Source organism: Trichomycterus rosablanca, chromosome 12 (assembly GCF_030014385.1).
Source record: "Trichomycterus rosablanca isolate fTriRos1 chromosome 12, fTriRos1.hap1, whole genome shotgun sequence".
Lineage (NCBI taxonomy): Eukaryota > Metazoa > Chordata > Actinopteri > Siluriformes > Trichomycteridae > Trichomycterus > Trichomycterus rosablanca.
In genome coordinates this window covers 35,080,543-35,106,564 of record NC_085999.1, presented here as the reverse complement: position 1 = coordinate 35,106,564, position 26,022 = coordinate 35,080,543, and the positions used below count along the sequence as shown (strand labels likewise).

The window sequence follows — 26,022 nt, the reverse complement described above, 5'->3', positions numbered from 1 at the left end:
TTAAAGAAGGGGCTAACAAAAATAAATGAATCTTGTTTTATATAAATCATCTTATTCACAGCATGATGATCATGTGTGGCATATCCAAACCCATTCAGGAAAATCTGGGCAAAAGTCAAAACCAAACCCGAGACATGGCACCATTTCATTGCAGGGCATCACTCACTCAACTATCCACTCATTAAGTAATACCTAAGGGCCTCCACTGGCATGCTTTTAAGGCGTGGGTTAACTCCAGAGTTCTCAAAGTAATTTTAAACATGAAGGGCTTAGTGGATTGAACCCTGATATCTAGGACACTGGTTCTCTGCAGCACCCACACCACACTTGTTCATTAATAATTTCCATCTAAAAAAAACTATAAACTGACTGTATGGACCCAAAATGGTTTGATGGCATCACCTTATAGAAAGAAGTATGTTGGGGGCCTCAATCTTGTATCAGGGTCCTTGGTGCCAGAACATCAAAGACAAGTGGAACCATATTAGGTGACATAGCAAATAGTAGGGGTGTCTCACAGCAGCAAGGATTTTGGGACCTGGGTTTGATCCTTACTTTCCGTGTGAGAAGGATGTGAATGTGTATGTTTAATTTGGCTGTGTAAGTGGATATAAGGATGGGGGAGTAGGATGCCCTAAGATAGACTGGTGCAACCCTGGCTGCACTAGACCCACAATAACCCCTATAAGGACAAACAAGGAATTGAAGGTGAATAAATCAACTGAGCCATATATGTAAAAATGCCATAAATATTTATCATTTACAACATAAAAATGTACAGATTCTGCTTACACTTTTTTAACAATAGAGCTTAAAGCACTGATACTTATAATATCAACAATCATGTGGTCATACTGCCCAGCCCTACTATATAGCAAATACATTTCCCTAAACTGAATTAACACCTACAGTCACACCTACAGAATGAGAACTGTTTTTTGTTTACAGCAGATTATGCTTGTCCTTCATAACTATATTGCTTGCTGTTCACTGTTGTCCTTTGTTATCAGTGAACATTATGGGGTAAGCTCTTGGATGCAGCAAAGGGAATGTCAACAAGAACTACTGGCAATATGTTTTTTCCAGATTCAGCTTTATTGGTCTTATTATACATTTAGCCTCTAATTATTTTAACCCAAGTTTTCCATATTTTTTACATTATTTACAGCAATAATATCCATTTACACCCACACTTAAACTTAGAAATAATTTAATCCAGCCAATCCATCCAATGCTTTGTGTTTTGGGAGGTGGAAGGATACCTGGAAGGATACCAGGAAGTGTACCTGGAGAAAAGGCATAGGGACACAGGGAAAACAAGCAAAACCTCCCACAGACAGTGAATGGAGGTCAGGTGCAGCAGAAACCCACAACTCATGCTGCTGAGTCCTCTGAAACCATAGCATAAGCCTGGCTTCACGTGTCTCAGAGAAAGCAAGTGCTAGTCTTAATCTTTAGACTTGGTGAGTGTCTTGTGATAAGAAGGACCTAGTCAGTGGGTAGAAATATTCAGATCTTAACAATTTAAATGAAGTGGATTTTTACACTTGCAATTATGTTGCACCTTAGTTAAACATTAAACAGAATGGAAGTTTTCTAGCTGTGGTCAGTGTAGTACATTTTGTTAATCTGTGAAAGACAGGTCAGAACATTCAAAAACACAATATTGGTGTAAATGGTATAGAAAAAATCAAAATACTAATCTAGTCAGGTTGCCCCATGCTATAGCTGGATTATGTCAATGTTCATTTATAATAATATCATTACTGCAGGTTTGAAATCAGTGCAAGGGTTTATTTGCTACGCACACACACACACACACACACACACACACACACACACACACACTATGCTTAATCATATGGTATGTATTTATTGTTGGTTTAACTGCCTTTATTGGAAAAAAGAGGATGCACATTCTCTCCTTCACCTTATTGTATTATACTTCTATATAAAGACTGTGCATCTGAGGTCACAGGTGGAAACAGAGGCGTGACCGTAATCCAGAATGTGTTAATTGTACATGCTACACAAGAAATCACAAGCAATAATTTGGAAAAGCTATGCAATTTTTAATCAAATATACTGGGCCAATTATAGAAAGGAATAAAGAGATTGCTATATTTTTCAACCTACATTTTAGTACTTACTATTACTATGACTACTATTATTATATCCCATATGGAATTATTTTGTTGTGATTTTTGTAAGAGAATTGTACTTTTTTTTTTTTACTAAAATTGGATTTGTGCGTCATGCAACATTACGTTCCTGTTTTGTATAAGAAGTTAGAGTTTAATTTCTTTCTACAAAATAACAGCCAATCGAGTAATAAAAGGAGGAATGAAACCAGCAGGCAAGTGCTTATAGACTTCGTTACGTTGCCTTAGCAATCAATCATTTACTGTAAAATCATGCAAAATTGCACAAATCCATTATCTGGATCCTTCCAAGAATCAGTTTGATTTTCTAAACAGCCCAATAATTACAGACTATTTAAAATCATGGACTATATTAAACTGTTAGAGAAGGTTTTGGTGTTAGAAAAGTGTTGATGTTGTGTATATATATAAAGCTTGACTATCACCTGAAATGTGCACTCTGTAAAAACAGGGGCTGATCTTTCCCAAACGAAAATAAACACTGAACCCTACTACACCTTGTCGGAATTATTTATATGTCAGTCTGTCCGATTTAATGAATCGACATGATATTTATTCAGATTTTTTCTTGCCACAAGTAAAACATAGTGTGTATGCAATCCAAAAGGAACAAAACATGCAAGTCAATAAAGTCAAACATACATGTGAGGTACTGCAAGTTATTGAAACTCAACTTATTGTCGCTTTGTATAATGGCACAGAGAAGTCACCAGCTGTACTCAACATAAGCACTAACAAGGAATTAGGAGGAAGGAAACAATCTTATATATATATATATATATATATATATATATATATATATATATATATATAAGATGAATAAAGTTGTATGTATTAACATATTTACTTGCAAAAACGTATAAAGAAACTCAAATTAAAAATGTCCAAGACAAATAAAAGTTGTAGAATAAAATCTGTCTCTGCCATTAAGTGCATGTTTCTTTAAAAGACAAGTAAAGTATTAGACGATAAATGTAAATTATTGTAAATGGACAGGACATTATTAATACAGAATTCCAAGTGAGAAGTCTTTACCATTATGGTTTATGTTGAGATTTATCGCATTTGCTATCGACAGGTTTCATTAGCGTATAACCTTTCTGTCAGATTAATAGTAAATAAACTGTATACTTTTTACTGTTCCAAAGTTATTATCTATTCAAAATAATGAGGGTTAAACAACCTCCGTATCGGATACATTTCTAAACATTTCTAAAAGTTACTTTGATTAAAATTAAATAGTTAAACAGAAAAAAACGAAGCGAAAAATGATCCATAAGAAAATGCAGTAATTCTTAATAATATTAAACACATTATTCGTTCATAACCCATACAGTGATTGTATATGAATTCAGAAGTTATTTTTGTAATTGGCACCTTAATAGTTCTCTTATTAGAGTTTCGTTTTTAAATTATAATTTTACCTGTTTCTACACATTTTCTTTAACTGCTATAAAGTTTGCAAAAATAATCATTTATTAAAAAAGTTATAAAATACTAACGTCTTATAAAATGGGTCCAGATCATACATATAAGACTATACAATAATAGATCATTTGTGTATTATTATTTTTAATCTTATAATAATATTAACAATAATAGCAATAATAATAATTATTGTTGTTATTATTATTATTAGATTTTATTTTTGTTATTATTATATTATTATCACTTAAGATTTAGTAAACAGATTGTTTATAAACAAAAATAAATAATTATAGTGATAATAACTAATTTAAGCATATTCTTTCCCCTTTTACATTCTAACGGGTACTGAACGGTTTTTAACAGTGATACATTTGTTAAAAAGCTTGTAAGGCTCTAAGTCATGATAGTATGCACTAGTGTCTTTTTTAGAAACACAAGTGAATCTGACCTGTAGAAGTAAACAATGTTAGTTGCTCTTTTCACAATGTAAACATCATCATCCTTCATTAAATTATGCATTCATCTGCTGTATTATTCTGTGAGTCAATTTGGTGTATAATCATTCTAAATTTATACAATTTATTAATGGAATTAATTACATTCTAGTGGCCCAGCAATACTAAGCAGGCATACTATACCAGCATAATTATAGTATTTACTATGAAATTGTTAATTAATTATTGCAATATCAGAGGGTCATTTTTTCTTTTTTTTCCGAAAGCGCACTTTCTACTGTAAATTCTAGTTAGCTGCGAATGCTGATTATTACAGCTGTATTTACCACGTTTATGCAAGTAATCACACATTAGCTATGTTTTCTTTTTACTATATATAGCTAATATGCCACTCGATCATGCCCATGCCACCATTGTTTATGCAAACCCGAGCTCGTGTGCCCCAGATGTTATTCGTGCAGACCAGGGGGAGGTTTTAATCTACTGAAAATGTTATATAAAAAAAAGCCAAAAGAAAAATGCTTTCTCAGCGCTTTGATGAGAATTGAATGTAATAAGATAGTGCAGTATAAACCCTCAGCAATTAAACCTGATTCAATTAAACATGCGATCTCTGATTGAAGCCCTGCAGGGGCTCATTAATCACATACTGTCATTTAGCTCAAACAAATCACCCAATAATTAAAGCTGCAAAAATAGAGGTTTGGGACAAAATGGATTCAATCTCATGGATTTATTAGGTTACAGTGTGATCTCGGTCACAACATTTAAGTTGCATTAAAAGAAGTTGGCTTAGTAAAAAGAAAAAGTGAGGGTCGGAAAAATGTAGCATATACTCACCTTTATTATACATGTGTACAGGTTAGGTTAAAAGTCCTTAAATGATGTTTTTAAGAGATTTCTGTTAATTAATTTTGTTTAAACTGTGTTTGCTCTCTATTAACTCCTGTGATTTTCTTGAATGAATGAATTACTAGCTGATCCATCATAAAACCAGTACTGTCAAGTTTGAAGCAGCAACAGACCAACAGTAGCTCTGACCAGCAGCTAATGCTTGGCAGTTACACATTTTTTGCATTTTAGCAGACACTTTTATCCAAAGGGACTTACAGTGCAGTGACAGTATATTATCCAAGCAATTGAAGGTTATGGGCCTTGCTCAAGGTCCTAACAGTGGCAACCTGGCAGTGAGGGGCTTGAACAAGCGACCTTTCGAATACTAGTCCAGTACCCTAACCACTAGACTACACCTGCCCTCTGTGATGTTATCTTTCTCAAGCACGTATTGTTTAAAACGTAATTTACTTAACTTAAAATGTTATGTTCAAGTATTTTACATGGATTGTAATAAGATGTTTTAGTTTTATTAGTGTTTTTAAAATCGTATGAACCATTTTATTGCACTTTAAGGAAGATTGTAGAATACAGTAGACTAATACGTGTTTATAGGTTTAATTTGATATAATGAGATTGTATTTATATAAGATGATTTTATTCTCTAGAGAGACAGTAAATAACATTAGTGAGGTTTCATGTTTACACTGCAGGTTCTCTCAGTTGTTTTACTCGCGCGCGCCAGTGCGTCATGGTGTTTAGATTTCATATTTAAAATGACATTATTTTAATAAACAATTATATTTCAATTTAATAATACAGACAAATGAGTTATTTTAACAATTAATGTCCTCACATTAAGCTTTACAGAAAACCAGGATTAAACCACAAACAAGCCACAGAGAATCTAACAGTGACTGCAGGTAAGCTTATTAACTCGCTAGCATTCCAGTTCGATGGTGTTGACCTACTGCCCATCTGTGGGTACAGCAGCCTCAACCCTTCTGAGATAGCTTTTTACAAGACTGACAGAGTGATAGGTCTTCAATGGGATTGAGGTCAAGGTTCTGTGTCCACTTGAGTTCAAAATGGACCTTGCCGACCTTGTGAGCAGGGGCATAGCCATCACAGTCACTACAACTGTTATGGGCTCTCCTTAAATTGTTGCAACTAAAATAAAAGCAAATCACTTAAAACAATTTGTTTCATATATGTAATAGCTACAAGTGTGGCTAAAACATTTAAGTTGGTTACTAGGAGGGGTGTCCACATTCTTTTGACCAAATTGTATAGGTACAGCCTAGACCTTGACGCATATAATGTTTGTTGTGAATATACTTACAGTGGATTCAGAAAGTATTTAAACTCATTGACTGTTTGCACACTTTACTGTGTTGTAGATTCAATTTTGAATGATTATCATTGCCATTTTACCAACAAGCTACACTTAATAATTCAAAATAAGTTTGTAAAAACATTAAATAAAAATCAACAACAGAAATCTGTTATTGACAAAACTATTCAGATTCTTTATTTAACATTTTGTACAAGCCCATCTGGCAGCTATTACGTCTGCATGTATTAGATACATTTCAATAAGCTTTGCACACCTGGATTTGTGCAGTTTATCCCATTCTTAATGGCAGATCCCTTCAAATATCATTAGATTGGATGGCAAAAATCTGTTAACTGCCATCTTCAGCTCTCCACAAATGTTCAATGTAGTTTAAGTTGTGCTTTGTCTGGGCCAATCAAGGACATACAGAAACTCGTTCCAGAGCCACACCGGCATCACTGTTGTGTTGAACGTAAACTGTAGCTCCACTAAGAGTTTGTGTGTGCTCTGAAAGAGGTTATCTATTCAAAATCAAATCCACATCACAATAAAGTGTGCAAGAAGGAGTCTCATCCATCCATTCATCCATTATTGTTTGCTTGTTTCTAATGTTAAAAAGTTCATACTTAAAACAAAAGATGTGGTGACGTGGCAATGCAGTGGTAGAGTGGGTGCCACACATCAACATGTATTCTGGAGATCTGGGTTAAGTTTTTGAGGAGTTTCTTTCCATGTTCACGTAGGTTTTCTCTTGGCATCCTGTTTTCTCCCACCTTTCAAAAACATACAGAAGGTGTATTGGCTGCTTTAAATTGCCCCTTGGGGTGGACAAAGGGGTAAGTGAATGTCTGACCGATGCTCTGAGATTGATTATTTTTCTGTCCACATTATATTCCTGCATTGCAGCCTGTGTTTTTGACACATCACAACTCTAAACAAAATGATCACTTGAAATGAATGATAAATTCACTACTGTGGGTGTGTTCAAAAACCTAGTGAGCTCTCTACATAGACAGCATTTTACATCATCCTAAGCGCCCTCCCGAGAAGGAGGCTGTTCGAAATCCTAGATGCCTTAATATCCTCACTAGTTAGGCATCTTAACATTTCAATGTTATTTTGACTCAAGAAGGAGTGAGCATCGGAAGCGTCCTTAGTGATCAAGGCAATCCCAGCATTCAGTGCGGCAGCTCTTCTCTCACAGAAAAAAAAAAAAAAACCATGCCTGACGGTGTGGGGAAACGAACGGAGTTATTTTCAAACGTAAATAAATTATTATTGATTTTTAACTTGTATAAACTTGCACAAGTGTTTTTATTTGCAAGTTCGGGCTTTTCAGCGAATTTAACCGTTTTCGGTACACGAAGGGAGATGTTAGTTGACATTCTAGCGCGCTGTGCCACCCCATCCCATTGGTTTGAATGGCAAGATGCTAACTGTGTTAGCTTAGATCCTAACTGTGTAAGCGAAACCCGATGGAATCGCTGTCTAAGAAGCGCGTTCGAATAACCTGACTTATAAGTCACTGACTTATTAGAATCCTCTCTACTGAGGCAGCTGCCTATGTAGACAGTAAGACAGCAAGGCAGCTCATTAGGTTTTCGAACACACCCTGTATCTTATATCACAAATCTATCTAGAAAATTCAAAGCTCAAAAGACTCTAAATGCAAAGGCATGTTGAAGTTACAGTTATGAAGTTATTTTTACAGTACTCCTATATAAAAAAGACCCTATACATTAAAAGTGTATGGGGTAAAAGGTCGGCTGTAGTGGTTACAAAGTGAACTACAACAGTAGATGTGCCCCCTCTACAATCATATTAAAAATATGATAAAATACTAGATATTTCGCCAGGGAGTCTGTCATGTTGTCAATAAAGATTGTGCAGTGAAGTGAAGTGAAGTCTTCTAGCTAAAGAATTGCAAACAAGTCAGAAAGTCTTTGTGTTTTTAATGTTGCTTCACTTGTAATAATAATAATAATAATAATTGCAGGAGTAAACACATGGGAAGAGATCTTATGAGTGGAGTGAACTGGAGTGAATTGATGCGCGTCCCCGTAACCAGGACTACTCGGAAACTTTACGAGAACGCGCACCGTAGAGAGCTTAGGCCAAGTCGGGAGCGCGCCTGCTGTGGTGATTAACACAACATCGGACAGAAGTGCGACGAAAGTCTAATGCTGTGGACTAAATGTTTGAAGTCACTCGCAAATCGAAACATGTTCCCCACGCGTGGTCCGAGAGCCGAGTGGAGTTAAACGAGTCCCCGCCGGTGACTCCTCCAGCTACTGAAACCCGTGTCAGGACGAAAAAGAAAAGAAGGAAGCAACAACAACAACAACAGCAGCAGCAGCACTCTGAAGAAGGAGAGAAGCGCTCAGACTCAGCTCAGGAACGCTGTAAAACACCTTCAGTTCACGGTAAATATGAACGCGAGGAAAGACCGAGTTCCGGAACTGAATCGATGCTCAGAGGAATCTTCCAGATTGGAAAGAAGAGCCACGATGTGATTCTCACAGGGACGCGCCTGACGTGGACGCGCATCCAACCAGAGAGTCTTACAGGTGAGTGGCGTGTAGGGTTACATGGTTGCCATGGATACTGCTTAATTTCATTTACAGAGTTAACCCTTGTATTGTGTTAGAAAGCTGCCCACATCTTTAATGTTAGCGGGTCAAATTTGACCCGATTTAAATCAGGCTAAAATACTAAAAAAAAAAAAAAAAAAAATAGTTATCATCTAATGTTGTTTCTCACCTTATACCTAATTTAGTTTGTACTTATGTAAACACTTTTCAATTTTTTATTTTTTTGGGTCCATAAACTTTTCATCTCACAATATACCACTCGTTTTCAATTAAAAAAATGTTTAAATTCACTATAGTGAATTTCCTATAGTAAAGAATAGGGGGAAATTATATTATCTGAGTCTAATAGACTAGTTACAGAGCACACTGACCAAAAATTGCTTTTTAAAATTTTTTTTATCTTACATTATTATCTATAGTGACATTTGTGCTGCTACAGGTCAATTTTGACCCGTATAGATTGGATAAAGGCAAAAAGTCCTTTCTTTTTCATAAAACCAACTTTATTTTACTCAGAATAGCAAGTGCAAATTGAAAATTAAACTATAAATTGAACACTGAAAAAAAAACTGTGTTTGTGTGTGAACCATAAACTGAACATTGAGAAACAATAATTTGTGTGCGTGTGTGATTGTTAGTGTGCTCCTTGCAGATGTGTTTCTTACATGCGTGGCAAGTGGTGCTAGTTTTTCTGTCCTTGTTCGAGGGGCAGGACTGGCACCTCTTTCTCTTGTTCCCCCTGGAATCCCCTGTCTGGTTCCTTGTGCAGGATGCTGGTGTGGGTGTAGCCTGAAGCTCTCTCACCAAATTGACAGAGAGTTGGGTTGGGGGCAGCCGCTGGCATCTTTCAATGTGGGGGTATACCAGTGTCCTCCAGAAAAAGCCTCATCTTGAAGGTTTTTCCGATGTTCCATCCAGGATTTATTTCCGTCCACACCACAAATTCATTGTATGCTGAAACATCCAATATATTATAAAAGGCTGGCACTGGCCACCTTTTTGTCTTTCGCTTGCATGTGTATGTGCCAGTGACCTTGTCCAGATTGTCAACTCCTCCTTTGTTTTTGTTATAATCCAGTATGACACAATTGTAGTTCTCTCTAAGAATGCAAACTTCGAGGAGAGAGGTGCCCTGTGCTTTGTTCCAAGAAGTGCAAGAGGAAGCTCAGGTTTGTTTTTCCTGACCGTTCCCACCATGGTCAGCTTCTTCTTCAGCAGTTCTTGGCCGAGGTTATAGGACGTGAAGAAATTATTGTGTGTGTGTGTGTGTGGTGGGGCAAATTGAGCCATATTTGATATACAGAGCAACTCACACCTTTTATGGCATGGACACAACAGCCAGTATTCTATGCCGGGTCATATTTGACCCATAACACCACAAATGTCACTTTTTTTATTAGAGACATTCAGAATTGACTAAAATGATGAAAATGTATTTTGTTGTGTTAAAATAGCTGTTTCTGAGGATATCATGAAATCTTGTTCCAATACAAAAAAGCAAACGGTACTTTTTACATACCTGAACTTGAAATCGGGTCAAATTTGACCCAAACACAATATAAGGGTTAAACCAGTGGCCACCTATTTTTTCAACTGACTTGTTCTTTTTAGATTTAAATCTTATAATATTTATTTTCATTCACAACTCAGAAATGTTTGTGTGGCTCTTGTGGGGCATTTTCTGGTGTTTGTGTGGGTTTCCGCTCCCAAAAGGGGCGGCACGGTGGCTAAGTGGGTAGCACTGTTGCCTCACATCAAGAAGGTCCTGGGTTCGATCCCCAGGTGGGGCGGTCCGGGTCCTTTCTGTGTGGAGTTTGCATGTTCTCCCCGTGTCTGCGTGGGTTTACTCCGGATGCTCCGGTTTCCTCCCACAGTCCAAAGACATGCAGGTGAGGTGAATTGGAGATACAAAATTGTCCATGACTGTTTGATATAACCTTGTGATCTGATGAATCTTGTGTATCAAGTAACTACCGTTTCTGTCATGAATGTAACCAAAGTGTAAAACATGACGTTAAAATCCTAATAAACAAACAAACAAAACCCCCCAAAAACATGAAAATGGTGGACTGGCTGCTGTACATTGCAACTTATGTGTGAATATGTGAGCGTGTGATGGCCTGCAATGGATTGGAACCGTGTCCAAGGAGACATATTTCTGAACTGTGCTCAGTGTTTCCAGGTGGCACTGGATTCATCACAACCTCGGTACTGGACAATGGTGTTTTTCCACACCAAAACTGTCACCTGCACTAAATTGTCAGAAGTATGTGGACACCTGCATGTGCTTGCCGGACATCTTATTTTAAGTCAAGTCAAATTTATTTATATAGCGCTTTTTACAATGGACATTGTCTCAAAGCAACGTTACAGAATCCAGGACCAACAGACCAAAAACCCCTATTGAGCAAGCCGAGGGCGACAGAGGCAAGGTAAAACTCCCCTAAAATTACAGGAAGAAACCGGACTCAGCAGGAACCTCCGTGTTTCTTGGGTGGCCTGGAGAATAATTTAAATAAAAAGGATTTACACAAATCATACAAACACAAAATTAAATTGAACTGAAAGTTGCAACTAGCAAAAAAATAAATGGAGTTCCTCATTGTTCAGTCCAGTCTGTGATAAAACCCATTGTAAGTTCTGGACATGCCAGGTTCCCGTCACGTCTAGTAGAAGCAGCATTGTTGGCACTGCAGTCTCGACTTGCAGTCTTTAACCTCGAGAGGGTGAACAGGTTTCCGTCAGATAGCACCACATTTAAAAAAATTGGCATTCATGTGTAGTTGGCGTTCCACCAGATTTTGGAGTGTGTCTATTGAAATTTGTGCCCATTTAGTTTCAGAAGCATTTGTAAGGTCAGGCACTTGTTTTGGACAAGGGGCATGGCTTGTAATTGATGTTTGATGTTCCAATTCATCCACAAATTGTTTAATGCGGTTGAGGTAAGAGCTCTCTGCAGGCCACTGGAGTCCCTCCACTTTAAACTTGTCAAACCGTGTATTTATGGACATTTCTTTTGCACAGTGGAACAGTCATGATGAAACAGGAAAGTGCCCTCCTCAAATGTTTGACACAAAGTTCGAAACATCACTTATTTTATATAATTGATTTTACACACCTTTTAGCATTGGGTTTGGCAGAAACAACTAAACAATAATATTAATAATAATAATAATAATAATAATAAGGGCCCTCTGGTGGTGCAGTGATCTTTTGCGCTAACCCACCACCATCTCAGTGGTGCTATCGGCCGGCTGGGTTTTCCACACAGACATGATTAGCTGTGTCTGTGTGTGTGGGTAGTGGGGGGTTGGGGCTGTGTCCAGGGTATTCCTGCCTTGCCCCCAGTGATTTTGGTGAAACCGGACCTGCCCAGACCCTGACCAGAATAAAGTGGTTGAGAAAAAAATAAAATGAAATGAAAACAAAATAATAATAATTATTACCACAGGGCAGTGGTAGCTCAGCGGTTAACATACTGGACAATTATTCAGAATGTTACTGGTTTAAGCCCCACCATTGTCACTGTTGGGCCCTGAGCAAAACCCTTAGCCCTCAATTGCTCGAATTGTACTCAGTCACAATTGTAAGTCGCTTAGGATCAAAGTGTCTGCTAAATGCTTAATATTAATAACATTTTGGTACAGCAGTTATTTACGTCTTAATAAAAAAGTTTTTATTTTAGGTCAACAGCATTTAAATGCATTGCAGGCACACAAAATCAGCCAAAATAAAAATAATAAATATTTTTTTTGTTACATGCTCTTTTTGTTGACCCGGGTTTTTGAAACTGCAATAGAACCAGAATTTCGGAAACTTAATACTCAATGTTGTATTTCAGTGTGTTCATAATCAATACAGACGTACTGACATGCATAAAGAATTGCGTCCTGACACATTTGGAAGGCAACAGTGTTTATACTTGATCTTGTGTAGCTGGAAGCATTGGCACTGCATGGCATGTTCCTAGCATAATTGTGGCAGCCCGCATTGAACTAGCTAAGCACAATTTGCAGGCTGTAATGTTGAGTTTCAAAAAAGCTGAGTGCACATGATTCGAAGAACTCAACAATGCCCCATTTTGACCTGATTTCGACGCCAGGGCAGGGCTATATATGCTAGTTGTTTGCAGGTGTGGGAGGAAAGTGCTCACACCCAGTTATTTTTACCTTTACCTTTGCCTATTGATGCTTTTTGTTTGTTGGGTAATGATATGTAGTATTTCACTCTAGCGCATGTTGTGATTAGTGATACAGGACGATCAGATGAACAGACTGGTTGACAAAAAAAAAAGCGGGAAGTCCAAGCTGCCAAGAAGTCATGTGTGACAGATGTGTTGGTAATAGATTCCGGCCGATTGTTGTGGCCACCTAAAGTAGAGCATCTGTCAGTCTTGTGGACATTTAGCAAACGTCCAAGTAAATGATACTCAAAGCGGCCATCTGCATGACTGCACCGAGCACACAAACATATGACTCTTTTTGCAGGGTTTAGATTAGTGTCATTCACTCAGGGGTTCAGTCACATTTCATGCCAGTCTAATAATTGTGTACTAATTAGACATTTTTGGCATAGAATCTGTTTAACAAAGTATATTGTAAAACATTGTTTGTAATAAAAATGCCTTTGCTAAAATCGTTTATAAACTGCTTGTGATATTAGCTTTATTATTATGTATAAACCCAATTCCGGAAAGGTTTGGACATTTTGTAAATTGCATTTCTTGATGCAACAAAATGTGTAAAATTACATTAATTTAGCTATATTTATCACATTGGCATGGCGGTTTCTTACTCAACACTGTATGAGGGATCTGGCCTTCACTTACACTGACTGAGATTTCTCCAGATTCCATGAATCTTTTCGCAGTATTATGTATGGTATATGGTGAAAAAACCTAAATTATTTATTAAAAGTAATTTGTATAGTAAATTACTTAATTACTTTTAATTATTATAAACATTCAGGGCTTTTCGTCTGGTGGCAGAATAATTAAATCCCCATTTTTTATATAAAATTAATTTTGATATTTTTTAAATACTAACATGGCAAATTCTGTGACAGTGCATGGCCACCTTTGTTCAATTCTCCTCTTCATAATGCACCATACATTTTCATCAAATTGTAAATGTGTTTATATTTATATTTGTAATATTTATATATCACACATCACATTCTTCTTTCTACTGCATTTTACAAAATGTCCTATTTTTTCTGGAAGTAGGGTTTTGTAGATTTGTGAAATCCACAAACCCCAAATTAAGAATTTTAAAGATTTTAATTCCAGGTCATAACACCACAAAATTTCAAGTTCAAGCTGAGTTAATCCTTGTGCATGTTGCCAGATATGTGGTACCTTCGGTTGTTGTGGATTTTGTGGAAACAAATCAGACAAAGGAAAGAAAAGAAATAGCAGATTGGCTTGCGTAAGCTCGGCAGCCAGTACTTTTAATTCAGTGATCCAGGCTAATGTTATTAAGCCAGCACTCTCATTACACAGACAGCTTCCATCTAATAACCCCCCATAGCCTTTACCAAATGCTCCCATGAAACTGCCAGAAAACAACAGTGAGACACTCAGATGCTCTGTTTTTTTATTTGATGCTCGTACCGTTCTTTTCTTGCCTGGGGGTGGAGGGTCCGAACATCGCCAAGCATGGCCCTCGATCCCTGAACAGACTGAAGTAAGTGAGTGTGAACCAAGTGTTGCTTAAATGCAACCTTACATTGGATGAGATGGTGGCGCTCATGCTTTGTTTAATGATTATAGGCTATTTATGAGAAATTTGCTTGTTTCATTAAGTAATCACATAAACTACTGTAACTGCTTATCCAAACTTATAGGAAGAGCTATTGTGTCACTCTGTTACTCTTATAGTGTTATAGAATTATAGTGGCTGCCAACAATTAGGCTCCTTTTGGCCTTGTATGCAAGCAACCCCAACTGTTTATATTATATATTTATATTTTCAGCATTTAGCGGACGCTTTTATCCAAAGCGACTTACAATCCTGTGACAGTATACAGTCTAAGCAATTGAGGGTTAAGGGCCTTGCTCAAGGGCCCAACAGTGGCAACCTGGCAGTGGTGGGGCTTGAACCAGCGACTTTTCGATTGCTAGTCCAGTACCTTATCCACCAGGCTACAACTGTTACATTCAGAAAATTGTAGAAATCGGTGGTTGAGACTAAAGCTACGCACACAACTAGTCAAACCATGTTTTAAGTTTTTAAAAACAAGGTTTCGTGTCAGTTTGAGTTAGAATTAAATACTTTTTTAAGGCACTACATGTGCACATATTTAACACACTTTTTTCTTAGGCGCACAAGTAGATTTTTTGTATCACCCATGATAATTTATGGCACTTTAAGATGCATTGTTGTAGCTAATTTGTTGAATAAGTCTTTGCCAGGCATCAGCTAATCTTCTGCCAACACAGAACTACAGCAAGCTGAATGTATCATTGTTTCACTCTCATCTCAAGAGAAGAAGTGCAAGAGAAATAGTCATGTTTTGTGTGAGCCGTAGGGCTTCCTGTAAATCAAGCCAGCAGTGAAGCATGACTGGGCAGCCGAAATCGTACCAAAACCTGCAAGAAGGCCTTAAAGAGGAGGTTGATTTAGTCTCAGCAGACAGTAGTGGAGGGAGAGCGCCTGCGGACAGAGCACAGGCCCTGACTTTTTTAACCCTGAATTTGTTTAGCTTTGGCCTTGGCGTGTTTTCAGTGCACCGCAGGACGAATGAGAATTCTGATCAGCTGTAGTAACTCACGCCTCCAGAGTCCACAGTTCACAATGATCACATAGTGGGTTCATGCCCTCTGTGCCCTCTGTTTATCTGTTTCTTACTCACTTTCTGTGAGCTATTCTCTCTACACTGTTTCTGTATAGCGATGCCAAGTAACATCGCTACCCACTGCGCCCTCATGCCGCCTGTGGCTAAAACACTGCAGCTTAATAAGTAACAGGGGAGTCCGCATACGTTTGGCCATATAGTGTATGTAAGTTACCTTTACTTTTCCAACAAGCACATGGTCAGGTGTCCAAATACTTTTGGCCACATAGTTTTAATAACAAAAAATATTGAGGATACTTGCAATCGTTACACTTTATCCTATAGGTGTTCAGTGAGGTAATAAGGTCAGAGTTTTGAGCAGGTAACTGAAGTTCCTCCCTTGAGACTCATCAAAACAGGTCTTTATGGACCTTGCCTTGTGCACAAGGGTACAGTCATGCTGAAACAGGAAATGGTCTTTGCTGAATGTGTTTCCACAAATTTGGAATCAGAATGCTGAGTTTAGATCAGGGCTAAAATGTTCAACATATATGTCTAAGCTAATTAGCCAAAAGTAAACCAGCAGCAAGCCAATATTTATTTATTTTATTGATTAGGATTTAACGTCATGTTTTACACACTTTGGTTACATTCATGACAGGACAGGTAGTTACTGGTTACACAGGATTCATCAGTTAAAGTTTAATATCAAGCACAGTCATGGACAATTTAGTGTCTCCAATTCACCTCACTTGCATGTCTTTGGACTGTGGGAGGAAACCGGAGCTCCCGGAAGAAACCCACGCAGACATGGGGAGAACATGCAAACTCCACACAGAAAGGACCCAGGACCATCTTGCTGTGAGGCGACAGTGCTACCCACAGAGCCACTGTGCTGCCCGCTGCAAGCCAGTAAGTTGTAACTTGTGGCACTAATGTGAGAAACAGTGTAGAGCAATCCAGTTTACCTTCTGTATGTTTTGGAAAGGTTGGAGGAAAGTGGAATATCTGATAACTGGAAGAAACCTGACTGGACACTGAGGGTACATGTAAACTTACTCAGACAGTGACTAAAGACAAGGATCAAACCCAGCTATCAGATGTACCTGAAGCGGAATATCATTAGAGAATTAAATCAATCATGAACTGACAGTTTTTCCTGAATATGAGATCATCTGAAGAGCATTTTACCCGTTTTACTCAGTTTAGTCATTACCAGTGTCCTCAGTGCATATCCACTGCCACTTATACCACTCTCGTTCTGGACGAGGGGAATTGTAGATCATATAAGCGCCCTCTCCAAAGCACTCAATTGCAATTTTTTTATTACCTGCCTGTGGGTTCTCACAAAGAGCCTTTCCACATACAAAGATACATGCTATGCTCCATGCGACCCACACAGAGATTGTATATCGCAGTGGAGGCCAGGAGAAACCCCATCCGATCTCCCTCGCTCAGACACGGCCAATTATTTGCACTGCCGCGATTCATCCTTGTAACAGTGGTGTGCTATCGTGTTACACTCTTGTGCACCCCTGAAGATTATTTTTTTTCATATCATCAAAACATTGGTTCAACATTATATTGTGGGGAGAGAAATGACATTAAGGTTGGCCTCTGTGTGGCGCCCAGGTGGCGCAGCGGGATATTCCGCTTGCACACCAGCACAGAGTTTCTGAACTTCTCGGTTTTGCCACCGGTCGGCTGGGCGCCATCTAGAAGGCATAATTGTCAGTGCCCGCAGCAGATACTAATTGGCCACCGTATCTTCAGGGTGGGGGCCGGACTATGTGTGGGTGGGTGGGTCTTCATACGCTGGGTAAGGACCCTGATTGGCAGAAGAGATGCCCGTGCAGAATGCATGGGCGAAAAGAGGAGGGCTGTGCACGTGTACAGCGACGTGCTCTCCTCGGATGCAATCTGGCATCTCTCAGCAGCGGAAGACAAAATTGAGTGTGCTAAATCAGGAGGAAAAAGTGGAGAAAATGCCTTAAAAAAAAAAAAAATTTAAAAAAAAGGTTGGCCTCTGTGTTAAGGCACACGTATTAATGTTCTTTTGAAGATATCACCATTGTTAATCCATTTTAGGCTGCATGTAAATAAACATGATTATTATCTTAACATTTTTACTGGTTACATTTGTAAACATAATCCTTTATCAGTCTGTGGTGTTTTAAAATCAGTTTTGTTCCTATGTCAGGAGTATGTTTACATGCTGACTGTTTTATTTTATCGTTTTGGTAATAGAATTAGTCCTGACAGGTTAAGCTTCTCTTTCCAGCACTCCTTCCCTCACCGCAACATCATTTAGTGAACACTTTACTACAGGGAGCGCTGCTCTATTTATGTCCAGCCTCACTGTAAACACTTTAGGGTTGGTTAAGATTTCGGAAAGTGACCTGTTTTTATCTCTGCTTGCTCTGAGGACTCTGGTTGACCACTGCGGTCAGGCTTTGGGCTGCTGCTCTCTTCACTGGCACTGATGGGAATGGCCACAGATTTCTGGGGCTAATTGCACCACTGAGGTTATCTGATCCTATTTCATAGAGTTTGAAGTAAGGGAGGGAGGGAGGGTTAAAGAAAGTAAATACATAGGAGGCATGTAAAGAGGGAGAGAAACAGATGGAGAAAATTGAGTGAGAGGGAAAAAAGGAAAATGTTGTAAAGAAAAGAAAAGGAAGACAGAAAGGTACTTATTACTGTGATTGTCTTCAGGGTAACATATAGCAAAACACAAGATTGGCTATGTCTAAGGGGGTGGTGTCCACTCACTGTCCACTCTATTAGACACTCGTACCTAGTTGGTTCACCTTGTAGATGTAAAGTCAGAGACGATCGTTCATCTATTGCTGCTGTTTGAGTCGGTCATCTTCTAGACCTTCATCAGTGGTCACAGGACGCTGCCCACGGGGCGCTGTTGCCTGGATATTTTTGTTTGGTGGACTATACTCAGTCCAGCAGTGACAGTGAGGTGTTTAAAAACTCCATCAGCATTGCTTTGTTTTATCCACTCATACCAGCACAACACACACTAACACACCACCACCATGTCAGTGTCACTGCAGTGCTGAGAATGATCCACCACCTAAATAATACCTGCTCTGTGGTGGTCCTGGGAGAGTCCTGACCATTGAAGAACAGCATGAAAGGGGGGTAACAAAGCATGTAGAGAAACAGATGCACTACAGTCAGTAATTGTAGAACTACAAAGAGCTTCTATATGATCAAATGGACAGTGAGTGTAGAAACAAGGAGGTGGTTTTAATGTTATGGCTGATTGGTATACAGTGTATCACAAAAGTGAGTACACCCCTCACATTTCTGCAGATATTTAAGTATATCTTTTCATGGGACAACACTGACAAAATGACACTTTGACACAATGAAAAGTAGTCTGTGTGCAGCTTATATAACAGTGTAAATTTATTCTTCCCTCAAAATAACTCAATATACAGCCATTAATGTCTAAACCACCGGCAACAAAAGTGAGTACACCCCTTAGTGAAAGTTCCTGAAGTGTCAATATTTTGTGTGGCCACCATTATTTCCCAGAACTGCCTTAACTCTCCTGGGCATGGAGTTTACCAGAGCTTCACAGGTTGCCACTGGAATGCTTTTCCACTCCTCCATGACGACATCACGGAGCTGGCGGATATTCGAGACTTTGCGCTCCTCCACCTTCCGCTTGAGGATGCCCCAAAGATGTTCTATTGGGTTTAGGTCTGGAGACATGCTTGGCCAGTCCATCACCTTTACCCTCAGCCTCTTCAATAAAGCAGTGGTCGTCTTAGAGGTGTGTTTGGGGTCATTATCATGCTGGAACACTGCCCTGCGACCCAGTTTCCGGAGGGAGGGGATCATGCTCTGCTTCAGTATTTCACAGTACATATTGGAGTTCATGTGTCCCTCAATGAAATGTAACTCCCCAACACCTGCTGCACTCATGCAGCCCCAGACCATGGCATTCCCACCACCATGCTTGACTGTAGGCATGACACACTTATCTTTGTACTCCTCACCTGATTGCCGCCACACATGCTTGAGACCATCTGAACCAAACAAATTAATCTTGGTCTAATCAGACCATAGGACATGGTTCCAGTAATCCATGTCCTTTGTTGACATGTCTTCAGCAAACTGTTTGCGGGCTTTCTTGTGTAGAGACTTCAGAAGAGGCTTCCTTCTGGGGTGACAGCCATGCAGACCAATTTGATGTAGTGTGCGGTGTATGGTCTGAGCACTGACAGGCTGACCCCCCACCTTTTCAATCTCTGCAGCAATGCTGACAGCACTCCTGCGCCTATCTTTCAAAGACAGCAGTTGGATGTGACGCTGAGCACGTGCACTCAGCTTCTTTGGACGACCAACGCGAGGTCTGTTCTGAGTGGACCCTGCTCTTTTAAAACGCTGGATGATCTTGGCCACTGTGCTGCAGCTCAGTTTCAGGGTGTTGGCAATCTTCTTGTAGCCTTGGCCATCTTCATGTAGCGCAACAATTCGTCTTTTAAGATCCTCAGAGAGTTCTTTGCCATGAGGTGCCATGTTGGAACTTTCAGTGACCAGTATGAGAGAGTGTGAGAGCTGTACTACTAAATTGAACACACCTGCTCCCTATGCACACCTGAGACCTAGAAACACTGACAAATCACATGACATTTTGGAGGGAAAATGACAAGCAGTGCTCAATTTGGACATTTAGGGGTGTAGTCTCTTAGGGGTGTACTCACTTTTGTTGCCGGTGGTTTAGACATTAATGGCTGTATGTTGAGTTATTTTGAGGGAAGAATAAATTTACACTGTTATATAAGCTGCACACAGACTACTTTTCATTGTGTCAAAGTGTCATTTTGTCAGTGTTGTCCCATGAAAAGATATACTTAAATATCTGCAGAAATGTGAGGGGTGTACTCACTTTTGTGATACACTGTATGTACACATACTGTATATACAGTATTTGTACATACATATATACATACATGTTCTTGCCAGCTCATGTCAGAAATTTTCATGTCAAACAGGCTTTTGTCTCTCAGCGTATGGCAGCATAAGCCAATCAGCTGTTTTTCTGTTTGTTTTCGGCCCTGAACACAGTCGAGGGTTCAAAACGCTGTGACCCTTCAGCATTGCGCCTAGCAGCAGACAGCGTCACGGTCTAATCGCACACAGGGAACAAACAGACGGTGTCGTCTCCTCTGTTTGCATCCCGGGGGCTCCAAAATACAGCAATATAAAAATGTAAATATTGGGTTTTGGCCTCTGTGCTCATGTGTGTGTGCTGCAGTTCCGCAGGCCTCCACAGGCACAGGTGGAAAATAAGACCCTCGACAGCATAGCGGGAACCACATGGCCCCGCTCCACATGAAGGCGACGAGGGGGCTCTCCGGCCTGGCACTGCCTCCATGCCTGCTTGGACGTGTTTCAAATGGCCGTATTAGTTTGGTGAGCGAAGTGCACAGTGGGCATCAGCAGCAGGGACGGGCACGAAACAAAAGAGCACTTCAGTTCTATTTGAAACAGAAGGTCCTGTGGGCTGTTTTTAATAAGGTACAACGACTCTGATCATCTTGAGATAAATTGTAGGGTTTTGGGGAAATTTTTCAAGTTTTCCAAATTAGAGCAATATTACAATACAATTCTGCACTGCAGTAGTTCATAATACACACGTGTTTTCATATTTTTTAATATACCACATCTGTCTTTTACCTGTTCTTCTGTTAAATGATTCATTTGTTTGAGTCATTTTTATGTTTTACCACTGCTTTATCTTGGTCAAGGTCTCGGTTTTCCTGAAATCACTGGGTTCAATGCAGTAACACATCCCGGACAGGATGCTGATCCATATCGGGGCCACTGTAGTTTATGTGAGGGTGCTCAGTTTGCCACCACCATCTTTTAGCTACAGTATTACAGTAGTGTAAAAAATAACTGCACCCTTTACAAACACTGCTATATATTGCATTTATTTTTCTTTAACTGCTTCATCCTGGAACGGATGCCAATTCATGGCATGGCTTTGGTCATTCATCCCCTCTAAACATAGCCAATCATGTCTGTGTAGACGCCCAGTTGGCCTATTAAAATTAAAGTAGAATTTAAATTTTATATTATTTTATGATTTTTTTATAATAATAATAAAAACTGTGTTGGGGCTTGAACCAGCAACCCTCTGATTACAAGTCCAGTACTTTAGCCAATGAACTACCACTGCCCGAGTTGTGTTTTATTAGATGCAGAGAATGCTTTGAAGTGTAGAATAAAGGGAACTGCACTTTCATTTTTTATTGCTTGATGTTATCTATAAAAATAGAGACTGTGGGTTTTATAGGACAAGTGTTGGTATCAAACGAGGTTTGACTTCCATCTTGCCAGTGGCTTGGCTCTTTCTTACCTTTCTGACTAAGATCCTTTCGCCCAAATGCCCAATTTGGCCAACTCTGTAAACTGTTAAGGTTGTGCCTTCTTACATTTCAGATGGTCCTGGGGTCATAGAGGACGTAGAAATTGGTTTATTTCCTTGTCTTTAGGACCCTGCTGTAAGGTGCCCACACTAAACACTGGCCCACTGTGCCACCCTTAAAAGGAACCAACTTAAACAATGTTAATGCTAATATTAATGCTTATGGTTTTGAAAGAGATATTAAATATTCACACGTTTGTGTCCTCACTTTTGTACTGTATTATTCTTAGAACCTTGAACCTTGAACTCTGAACCGTGTTCATGAACGAGGTAGTAACAGTCTAAAAGACACAATGTGGTGGGTTATAGTAGCAGCGAGCTCTCAGGAGACGGTGGATCCATGGTGACAGGCTTCAGCATGGCAGCGGCGTGTTATACGACCTGGTGCACTAGCAGACCTTCCATATTGATTGCCCCTCACAACCCTTACAGAAAGATGACCCAGAGCATATGGTGCCTCTCAGGAGTGAACTTGTGCGCCCTAAAGCACACTTCCAGACACCAGCACCTAAAACCCTTTGCACCCCCTTATATCTTGACCCTTTTAGCTCTGGTGGGATTATCAGCATAGATCTGAGTCCTAATACCAGAGGCATGACAGAGGACAGGGTTTCCAAACCTAAATACATGTTTTCTTGCTGTTCCATAAAGCCTGGTCATTCTTACCAGATGTTCTGGATGGTGACAGTGACCTCTGGGGTTCAGATGCTCAAATGTTTTGAACAGAGCACTTACGGCCATACGATTCCAGACATTTCAGATATGCAGACGGGGATGGGCAAACTCTGTGGGATTGTGAGACATTCAATACAAAATCATGATATTATGATATTAAATATATATGGACATCTTATTCCAAAACATTAATATTGCTTACAGTTGAAGCCTGTTGTGCAGCTATAACAGTGATTTTGGTATGAATTTATAGCACAGTTTGCACAGTTTGAACTTCCTAGTAATAATGGGCTAGTGTAATTAACCGTTGTACCACCTGTGCGCTCCCACTAATTACTATTATTATTATTAATATTATTGATATTACTATTGTTATTAGTTTTCTCACACATTACATTTTATTTTCTAGCAATTTATTCTTATGTAGAAAGTAAAAATCTGATTAATTTTCTTCAGCATATTCTATTATGTGAAACTTGGTTGATGTTGGCCCCTGAGTTTCAGACTCTGAAAAGTGTTGCGTTTGGGACTTTGTAAAGACGCTGAGCACCCAAATTTTCTGACGTATTATTTAAGACTTTTTGCTTTACTTAACAAACTATTTACTGATGAGTCCACTTTTAATGTGTGCGCACACTTTGAGCCCATACATCAAAATCACACTTAGATCAGCAGGGGCCACGTCGGGGGATTTGTTTTGCCTGTGGTCAGCTTACTGCCCCCTTGCATCATTGCATCATTTAGACTCTTAAAAAAAGAAACAACTAATAATGGAGTCGCAAAGTGACTCATGTGATTACAAGACAATGGAGGAGCAGAAATAGTTTGGGTAAGCAAGATCCAATAGCACCTAAAAGAAAAGGGCGGATGAGAAAAATAGAAAGACTAAAATGGATAAGGAAAAATCACAGCAGGGAGAGAGCTTTACTCTTGTGGAATTTATTTCCATAAGGTAACTAGTTTTTTCTAATAGATATATGGCCACAAAATGTAGACTCCAGCCCATGAGCTGGTTTAACCTCTAGTTCCAAAACCTTGGGTAGCAATATCAATTTAGCCACATTTTTCTAAAAAGTCTTTACACACCATTGAACCATTTAGTCAATTGAGCATCTGTAAGGTCAGACACTGATGTTGGATGAGAATGTCTGGCTCACAGTAAAAATTCCAGTTAGCCCTTGGTTTAGGACCTTGGTTTGTGCACAGGAGCACAGTTATGTTGAAACAGGGAAGAGACTTTTGCACTGTTGCCACAAAGCTGCACAGCCTGTCAGTGCTTCCTGACTTGTCCCTCCTCGAAACACTGTTGGTAGATACATACCAAATTTATTCTGTCCAAAATATTTAGAAAATAAAGTTAAAAAACTACACAAAGACCAAACCAAAAGCTTTTTATCAGCCCAGCACCTGGGAGTAAAACTGCACTAAACCACTCTGCCATAATGCTGCAAAAATCACAACCATAATGCTGCTACTAATATGAGCTACATCTAAGAGCCTTCAGAAGGAAACTTGACCTGCAATCTTGTCACAAAGGTCATTGCCTGAGGTATGCAAAACTAGACCAGAAGCATTTTGGAAGCAAGTGTTGTGATCTAATAAAACTGAAATCAAACTCTGGCTGCAACAACCTAATGGATGAAGGAGTTGTTAAGGGGCCAAGACTCATTGTTGCTAGAGGACATGAAGGCCATGACATCTGGGATGAACCAACAGAGGAGCTACTGTGGCTCAGATTGCAGATGTTTGAATTTGCAATTTTCAGACACAGTGTAAACCATTTTTTAAAATTAAATTAGCAAAGCTTGTCCACAAACCCGTAAGTACCTAACAGTTAACAAATGCCTAGCAACTGTTAGCCAATAATCAAATGTTACAGCATTAGATGGTGTGATTTTGTCTGATAAAATTGAAGTAAGGCTCCACCATTTGTAATTTAGTAACATTTATTAATCTGCAAAATCAGTTCATTTCAGTCGCGGTGTAGCCACGACTCATCTAAATCTCATTTACCTCATTTGAACAAGGGCACTAATTAGAGCTCATTATGAAAGTCATGACCAGCTGAGTGCCCAGACAGAGCCATCCAGTCCTTCTCAATCTATCCATCAGTATCTCTTTTACGGAATCTCTCTATCATCCGAAAAAGTGAACATGTGCAGGAGCTACAACGCAATTAGCATCAAGCGGCTAAGTCTCACACTAATCCGGTTTATGCTCCACATCAGACAGATGTGCCGGGATTGATTTAGACGTGGACCTGGCATACCGTACCAGCCCTGGCCCCGGCCCCATTCTAGTCCTCCCCACCCACATCACCCAACTTTTCCTCCTCCCTCGGAGCCCGCTCTTCCTGTTAAAGAGCAGGGATCGGATTGTGCTCGAGGAAAGCTCTGTCGGGAGAGATTATCCGTTATTCGCACTAATGAAATTGACTCCGGGTGTTTTTGTCCCCGATGAAGGGACGATGAAGAGAGTTAAATAAATGCAGGGATCGGTGGAGCAGGGGGACGATTGGAGAGGAGCAGATGGTGGCGGGGGGTCCTGTGCAGTAATGTGAGAGGCTAGTTAATGTTCTGAAACACAGAGCACTGGGTGCGACGCCGCTAATGAAGACGCCAAGAGAGAGAAATAGAAGAGAGAAACAAAAACAGAACATAGAACTGCAGAATAAAGAGAAATGGAAAGGCACAAAAGAATCTCTCTTTTTCTATTAAATAGATCTATAGGTATAGATACAGTACATGGGTGGATAGATAGGTAGGTAGTCTCAAAATTACTAACTGGGTTAATAAATCAATTATATAAAGGAAATTATATGGCTCTGTCAATTTAGGCAGGGTACTTTCCTGTTCCTGCATGACAATGGCATCATGTCCAGGGTGTGGTACTGTATTGCATACTGCATTTTGATGATCCAGTTAGCCATTTTAGCTTTTATTCCATTCACATCGTACCTATTTTACTATCACTAAAATGATGACCATGGTGTGATTATTATACATTAGTGAATTAATTAATTCATTCATTCATTGTGTGTTTTACCATTGCTTTATTCTGGTCATGACTGGTCATGTGCCCCATGTACAAAGCAAGTTCTATAAAGACATGAGGAAAAGCTAGGTTTAAATAAAGTCCAGTGTCCTGCACAGAGCCCTGGGTGTGTCCAGGGTGTGTTACTGCATTGCACCCTGGGATTCTGTGGAAATCGGACACACTTTGACCCTGATCAGGATAAAGTGGTGATGTGTGGGTTTGATTCACTGGGTGAAAGGCAGGGCAGACAGTCACACACACACACACACACACA

At 39.4% G+C, this 26,022-nt stretch overlaps 1 protein-coding gene across 3 annotated transcripts in view; it reads left to right on the top strand.

The window, feature by feature from the left end:
- The first annotated feature begins 8,359 nt into the window (after positions 1 to 8,359).
- Positions 8,360 to 26,022, top strand: part of cerkl (ceramide kinase-like) — a 79,810-nt gene continuing 62,147 nt past the window's right edge. For all 3 annotated transcript variants that reach the window (XM_063006129.1, XM_063006128.1, XM_063006127.1), the window contains exon 1: positions 8,360 to 8,782. In XM_063006129.1, the coding sequence (XP_062862199.1) occupies positions 8,410 to 8,782 (373 nt within the window). In that variant the 5' untranslated portion in view covers positions 8,360 to 8,409. The remainder of the gene's footprint in view (positions 8,783 to 26,022) is intronic.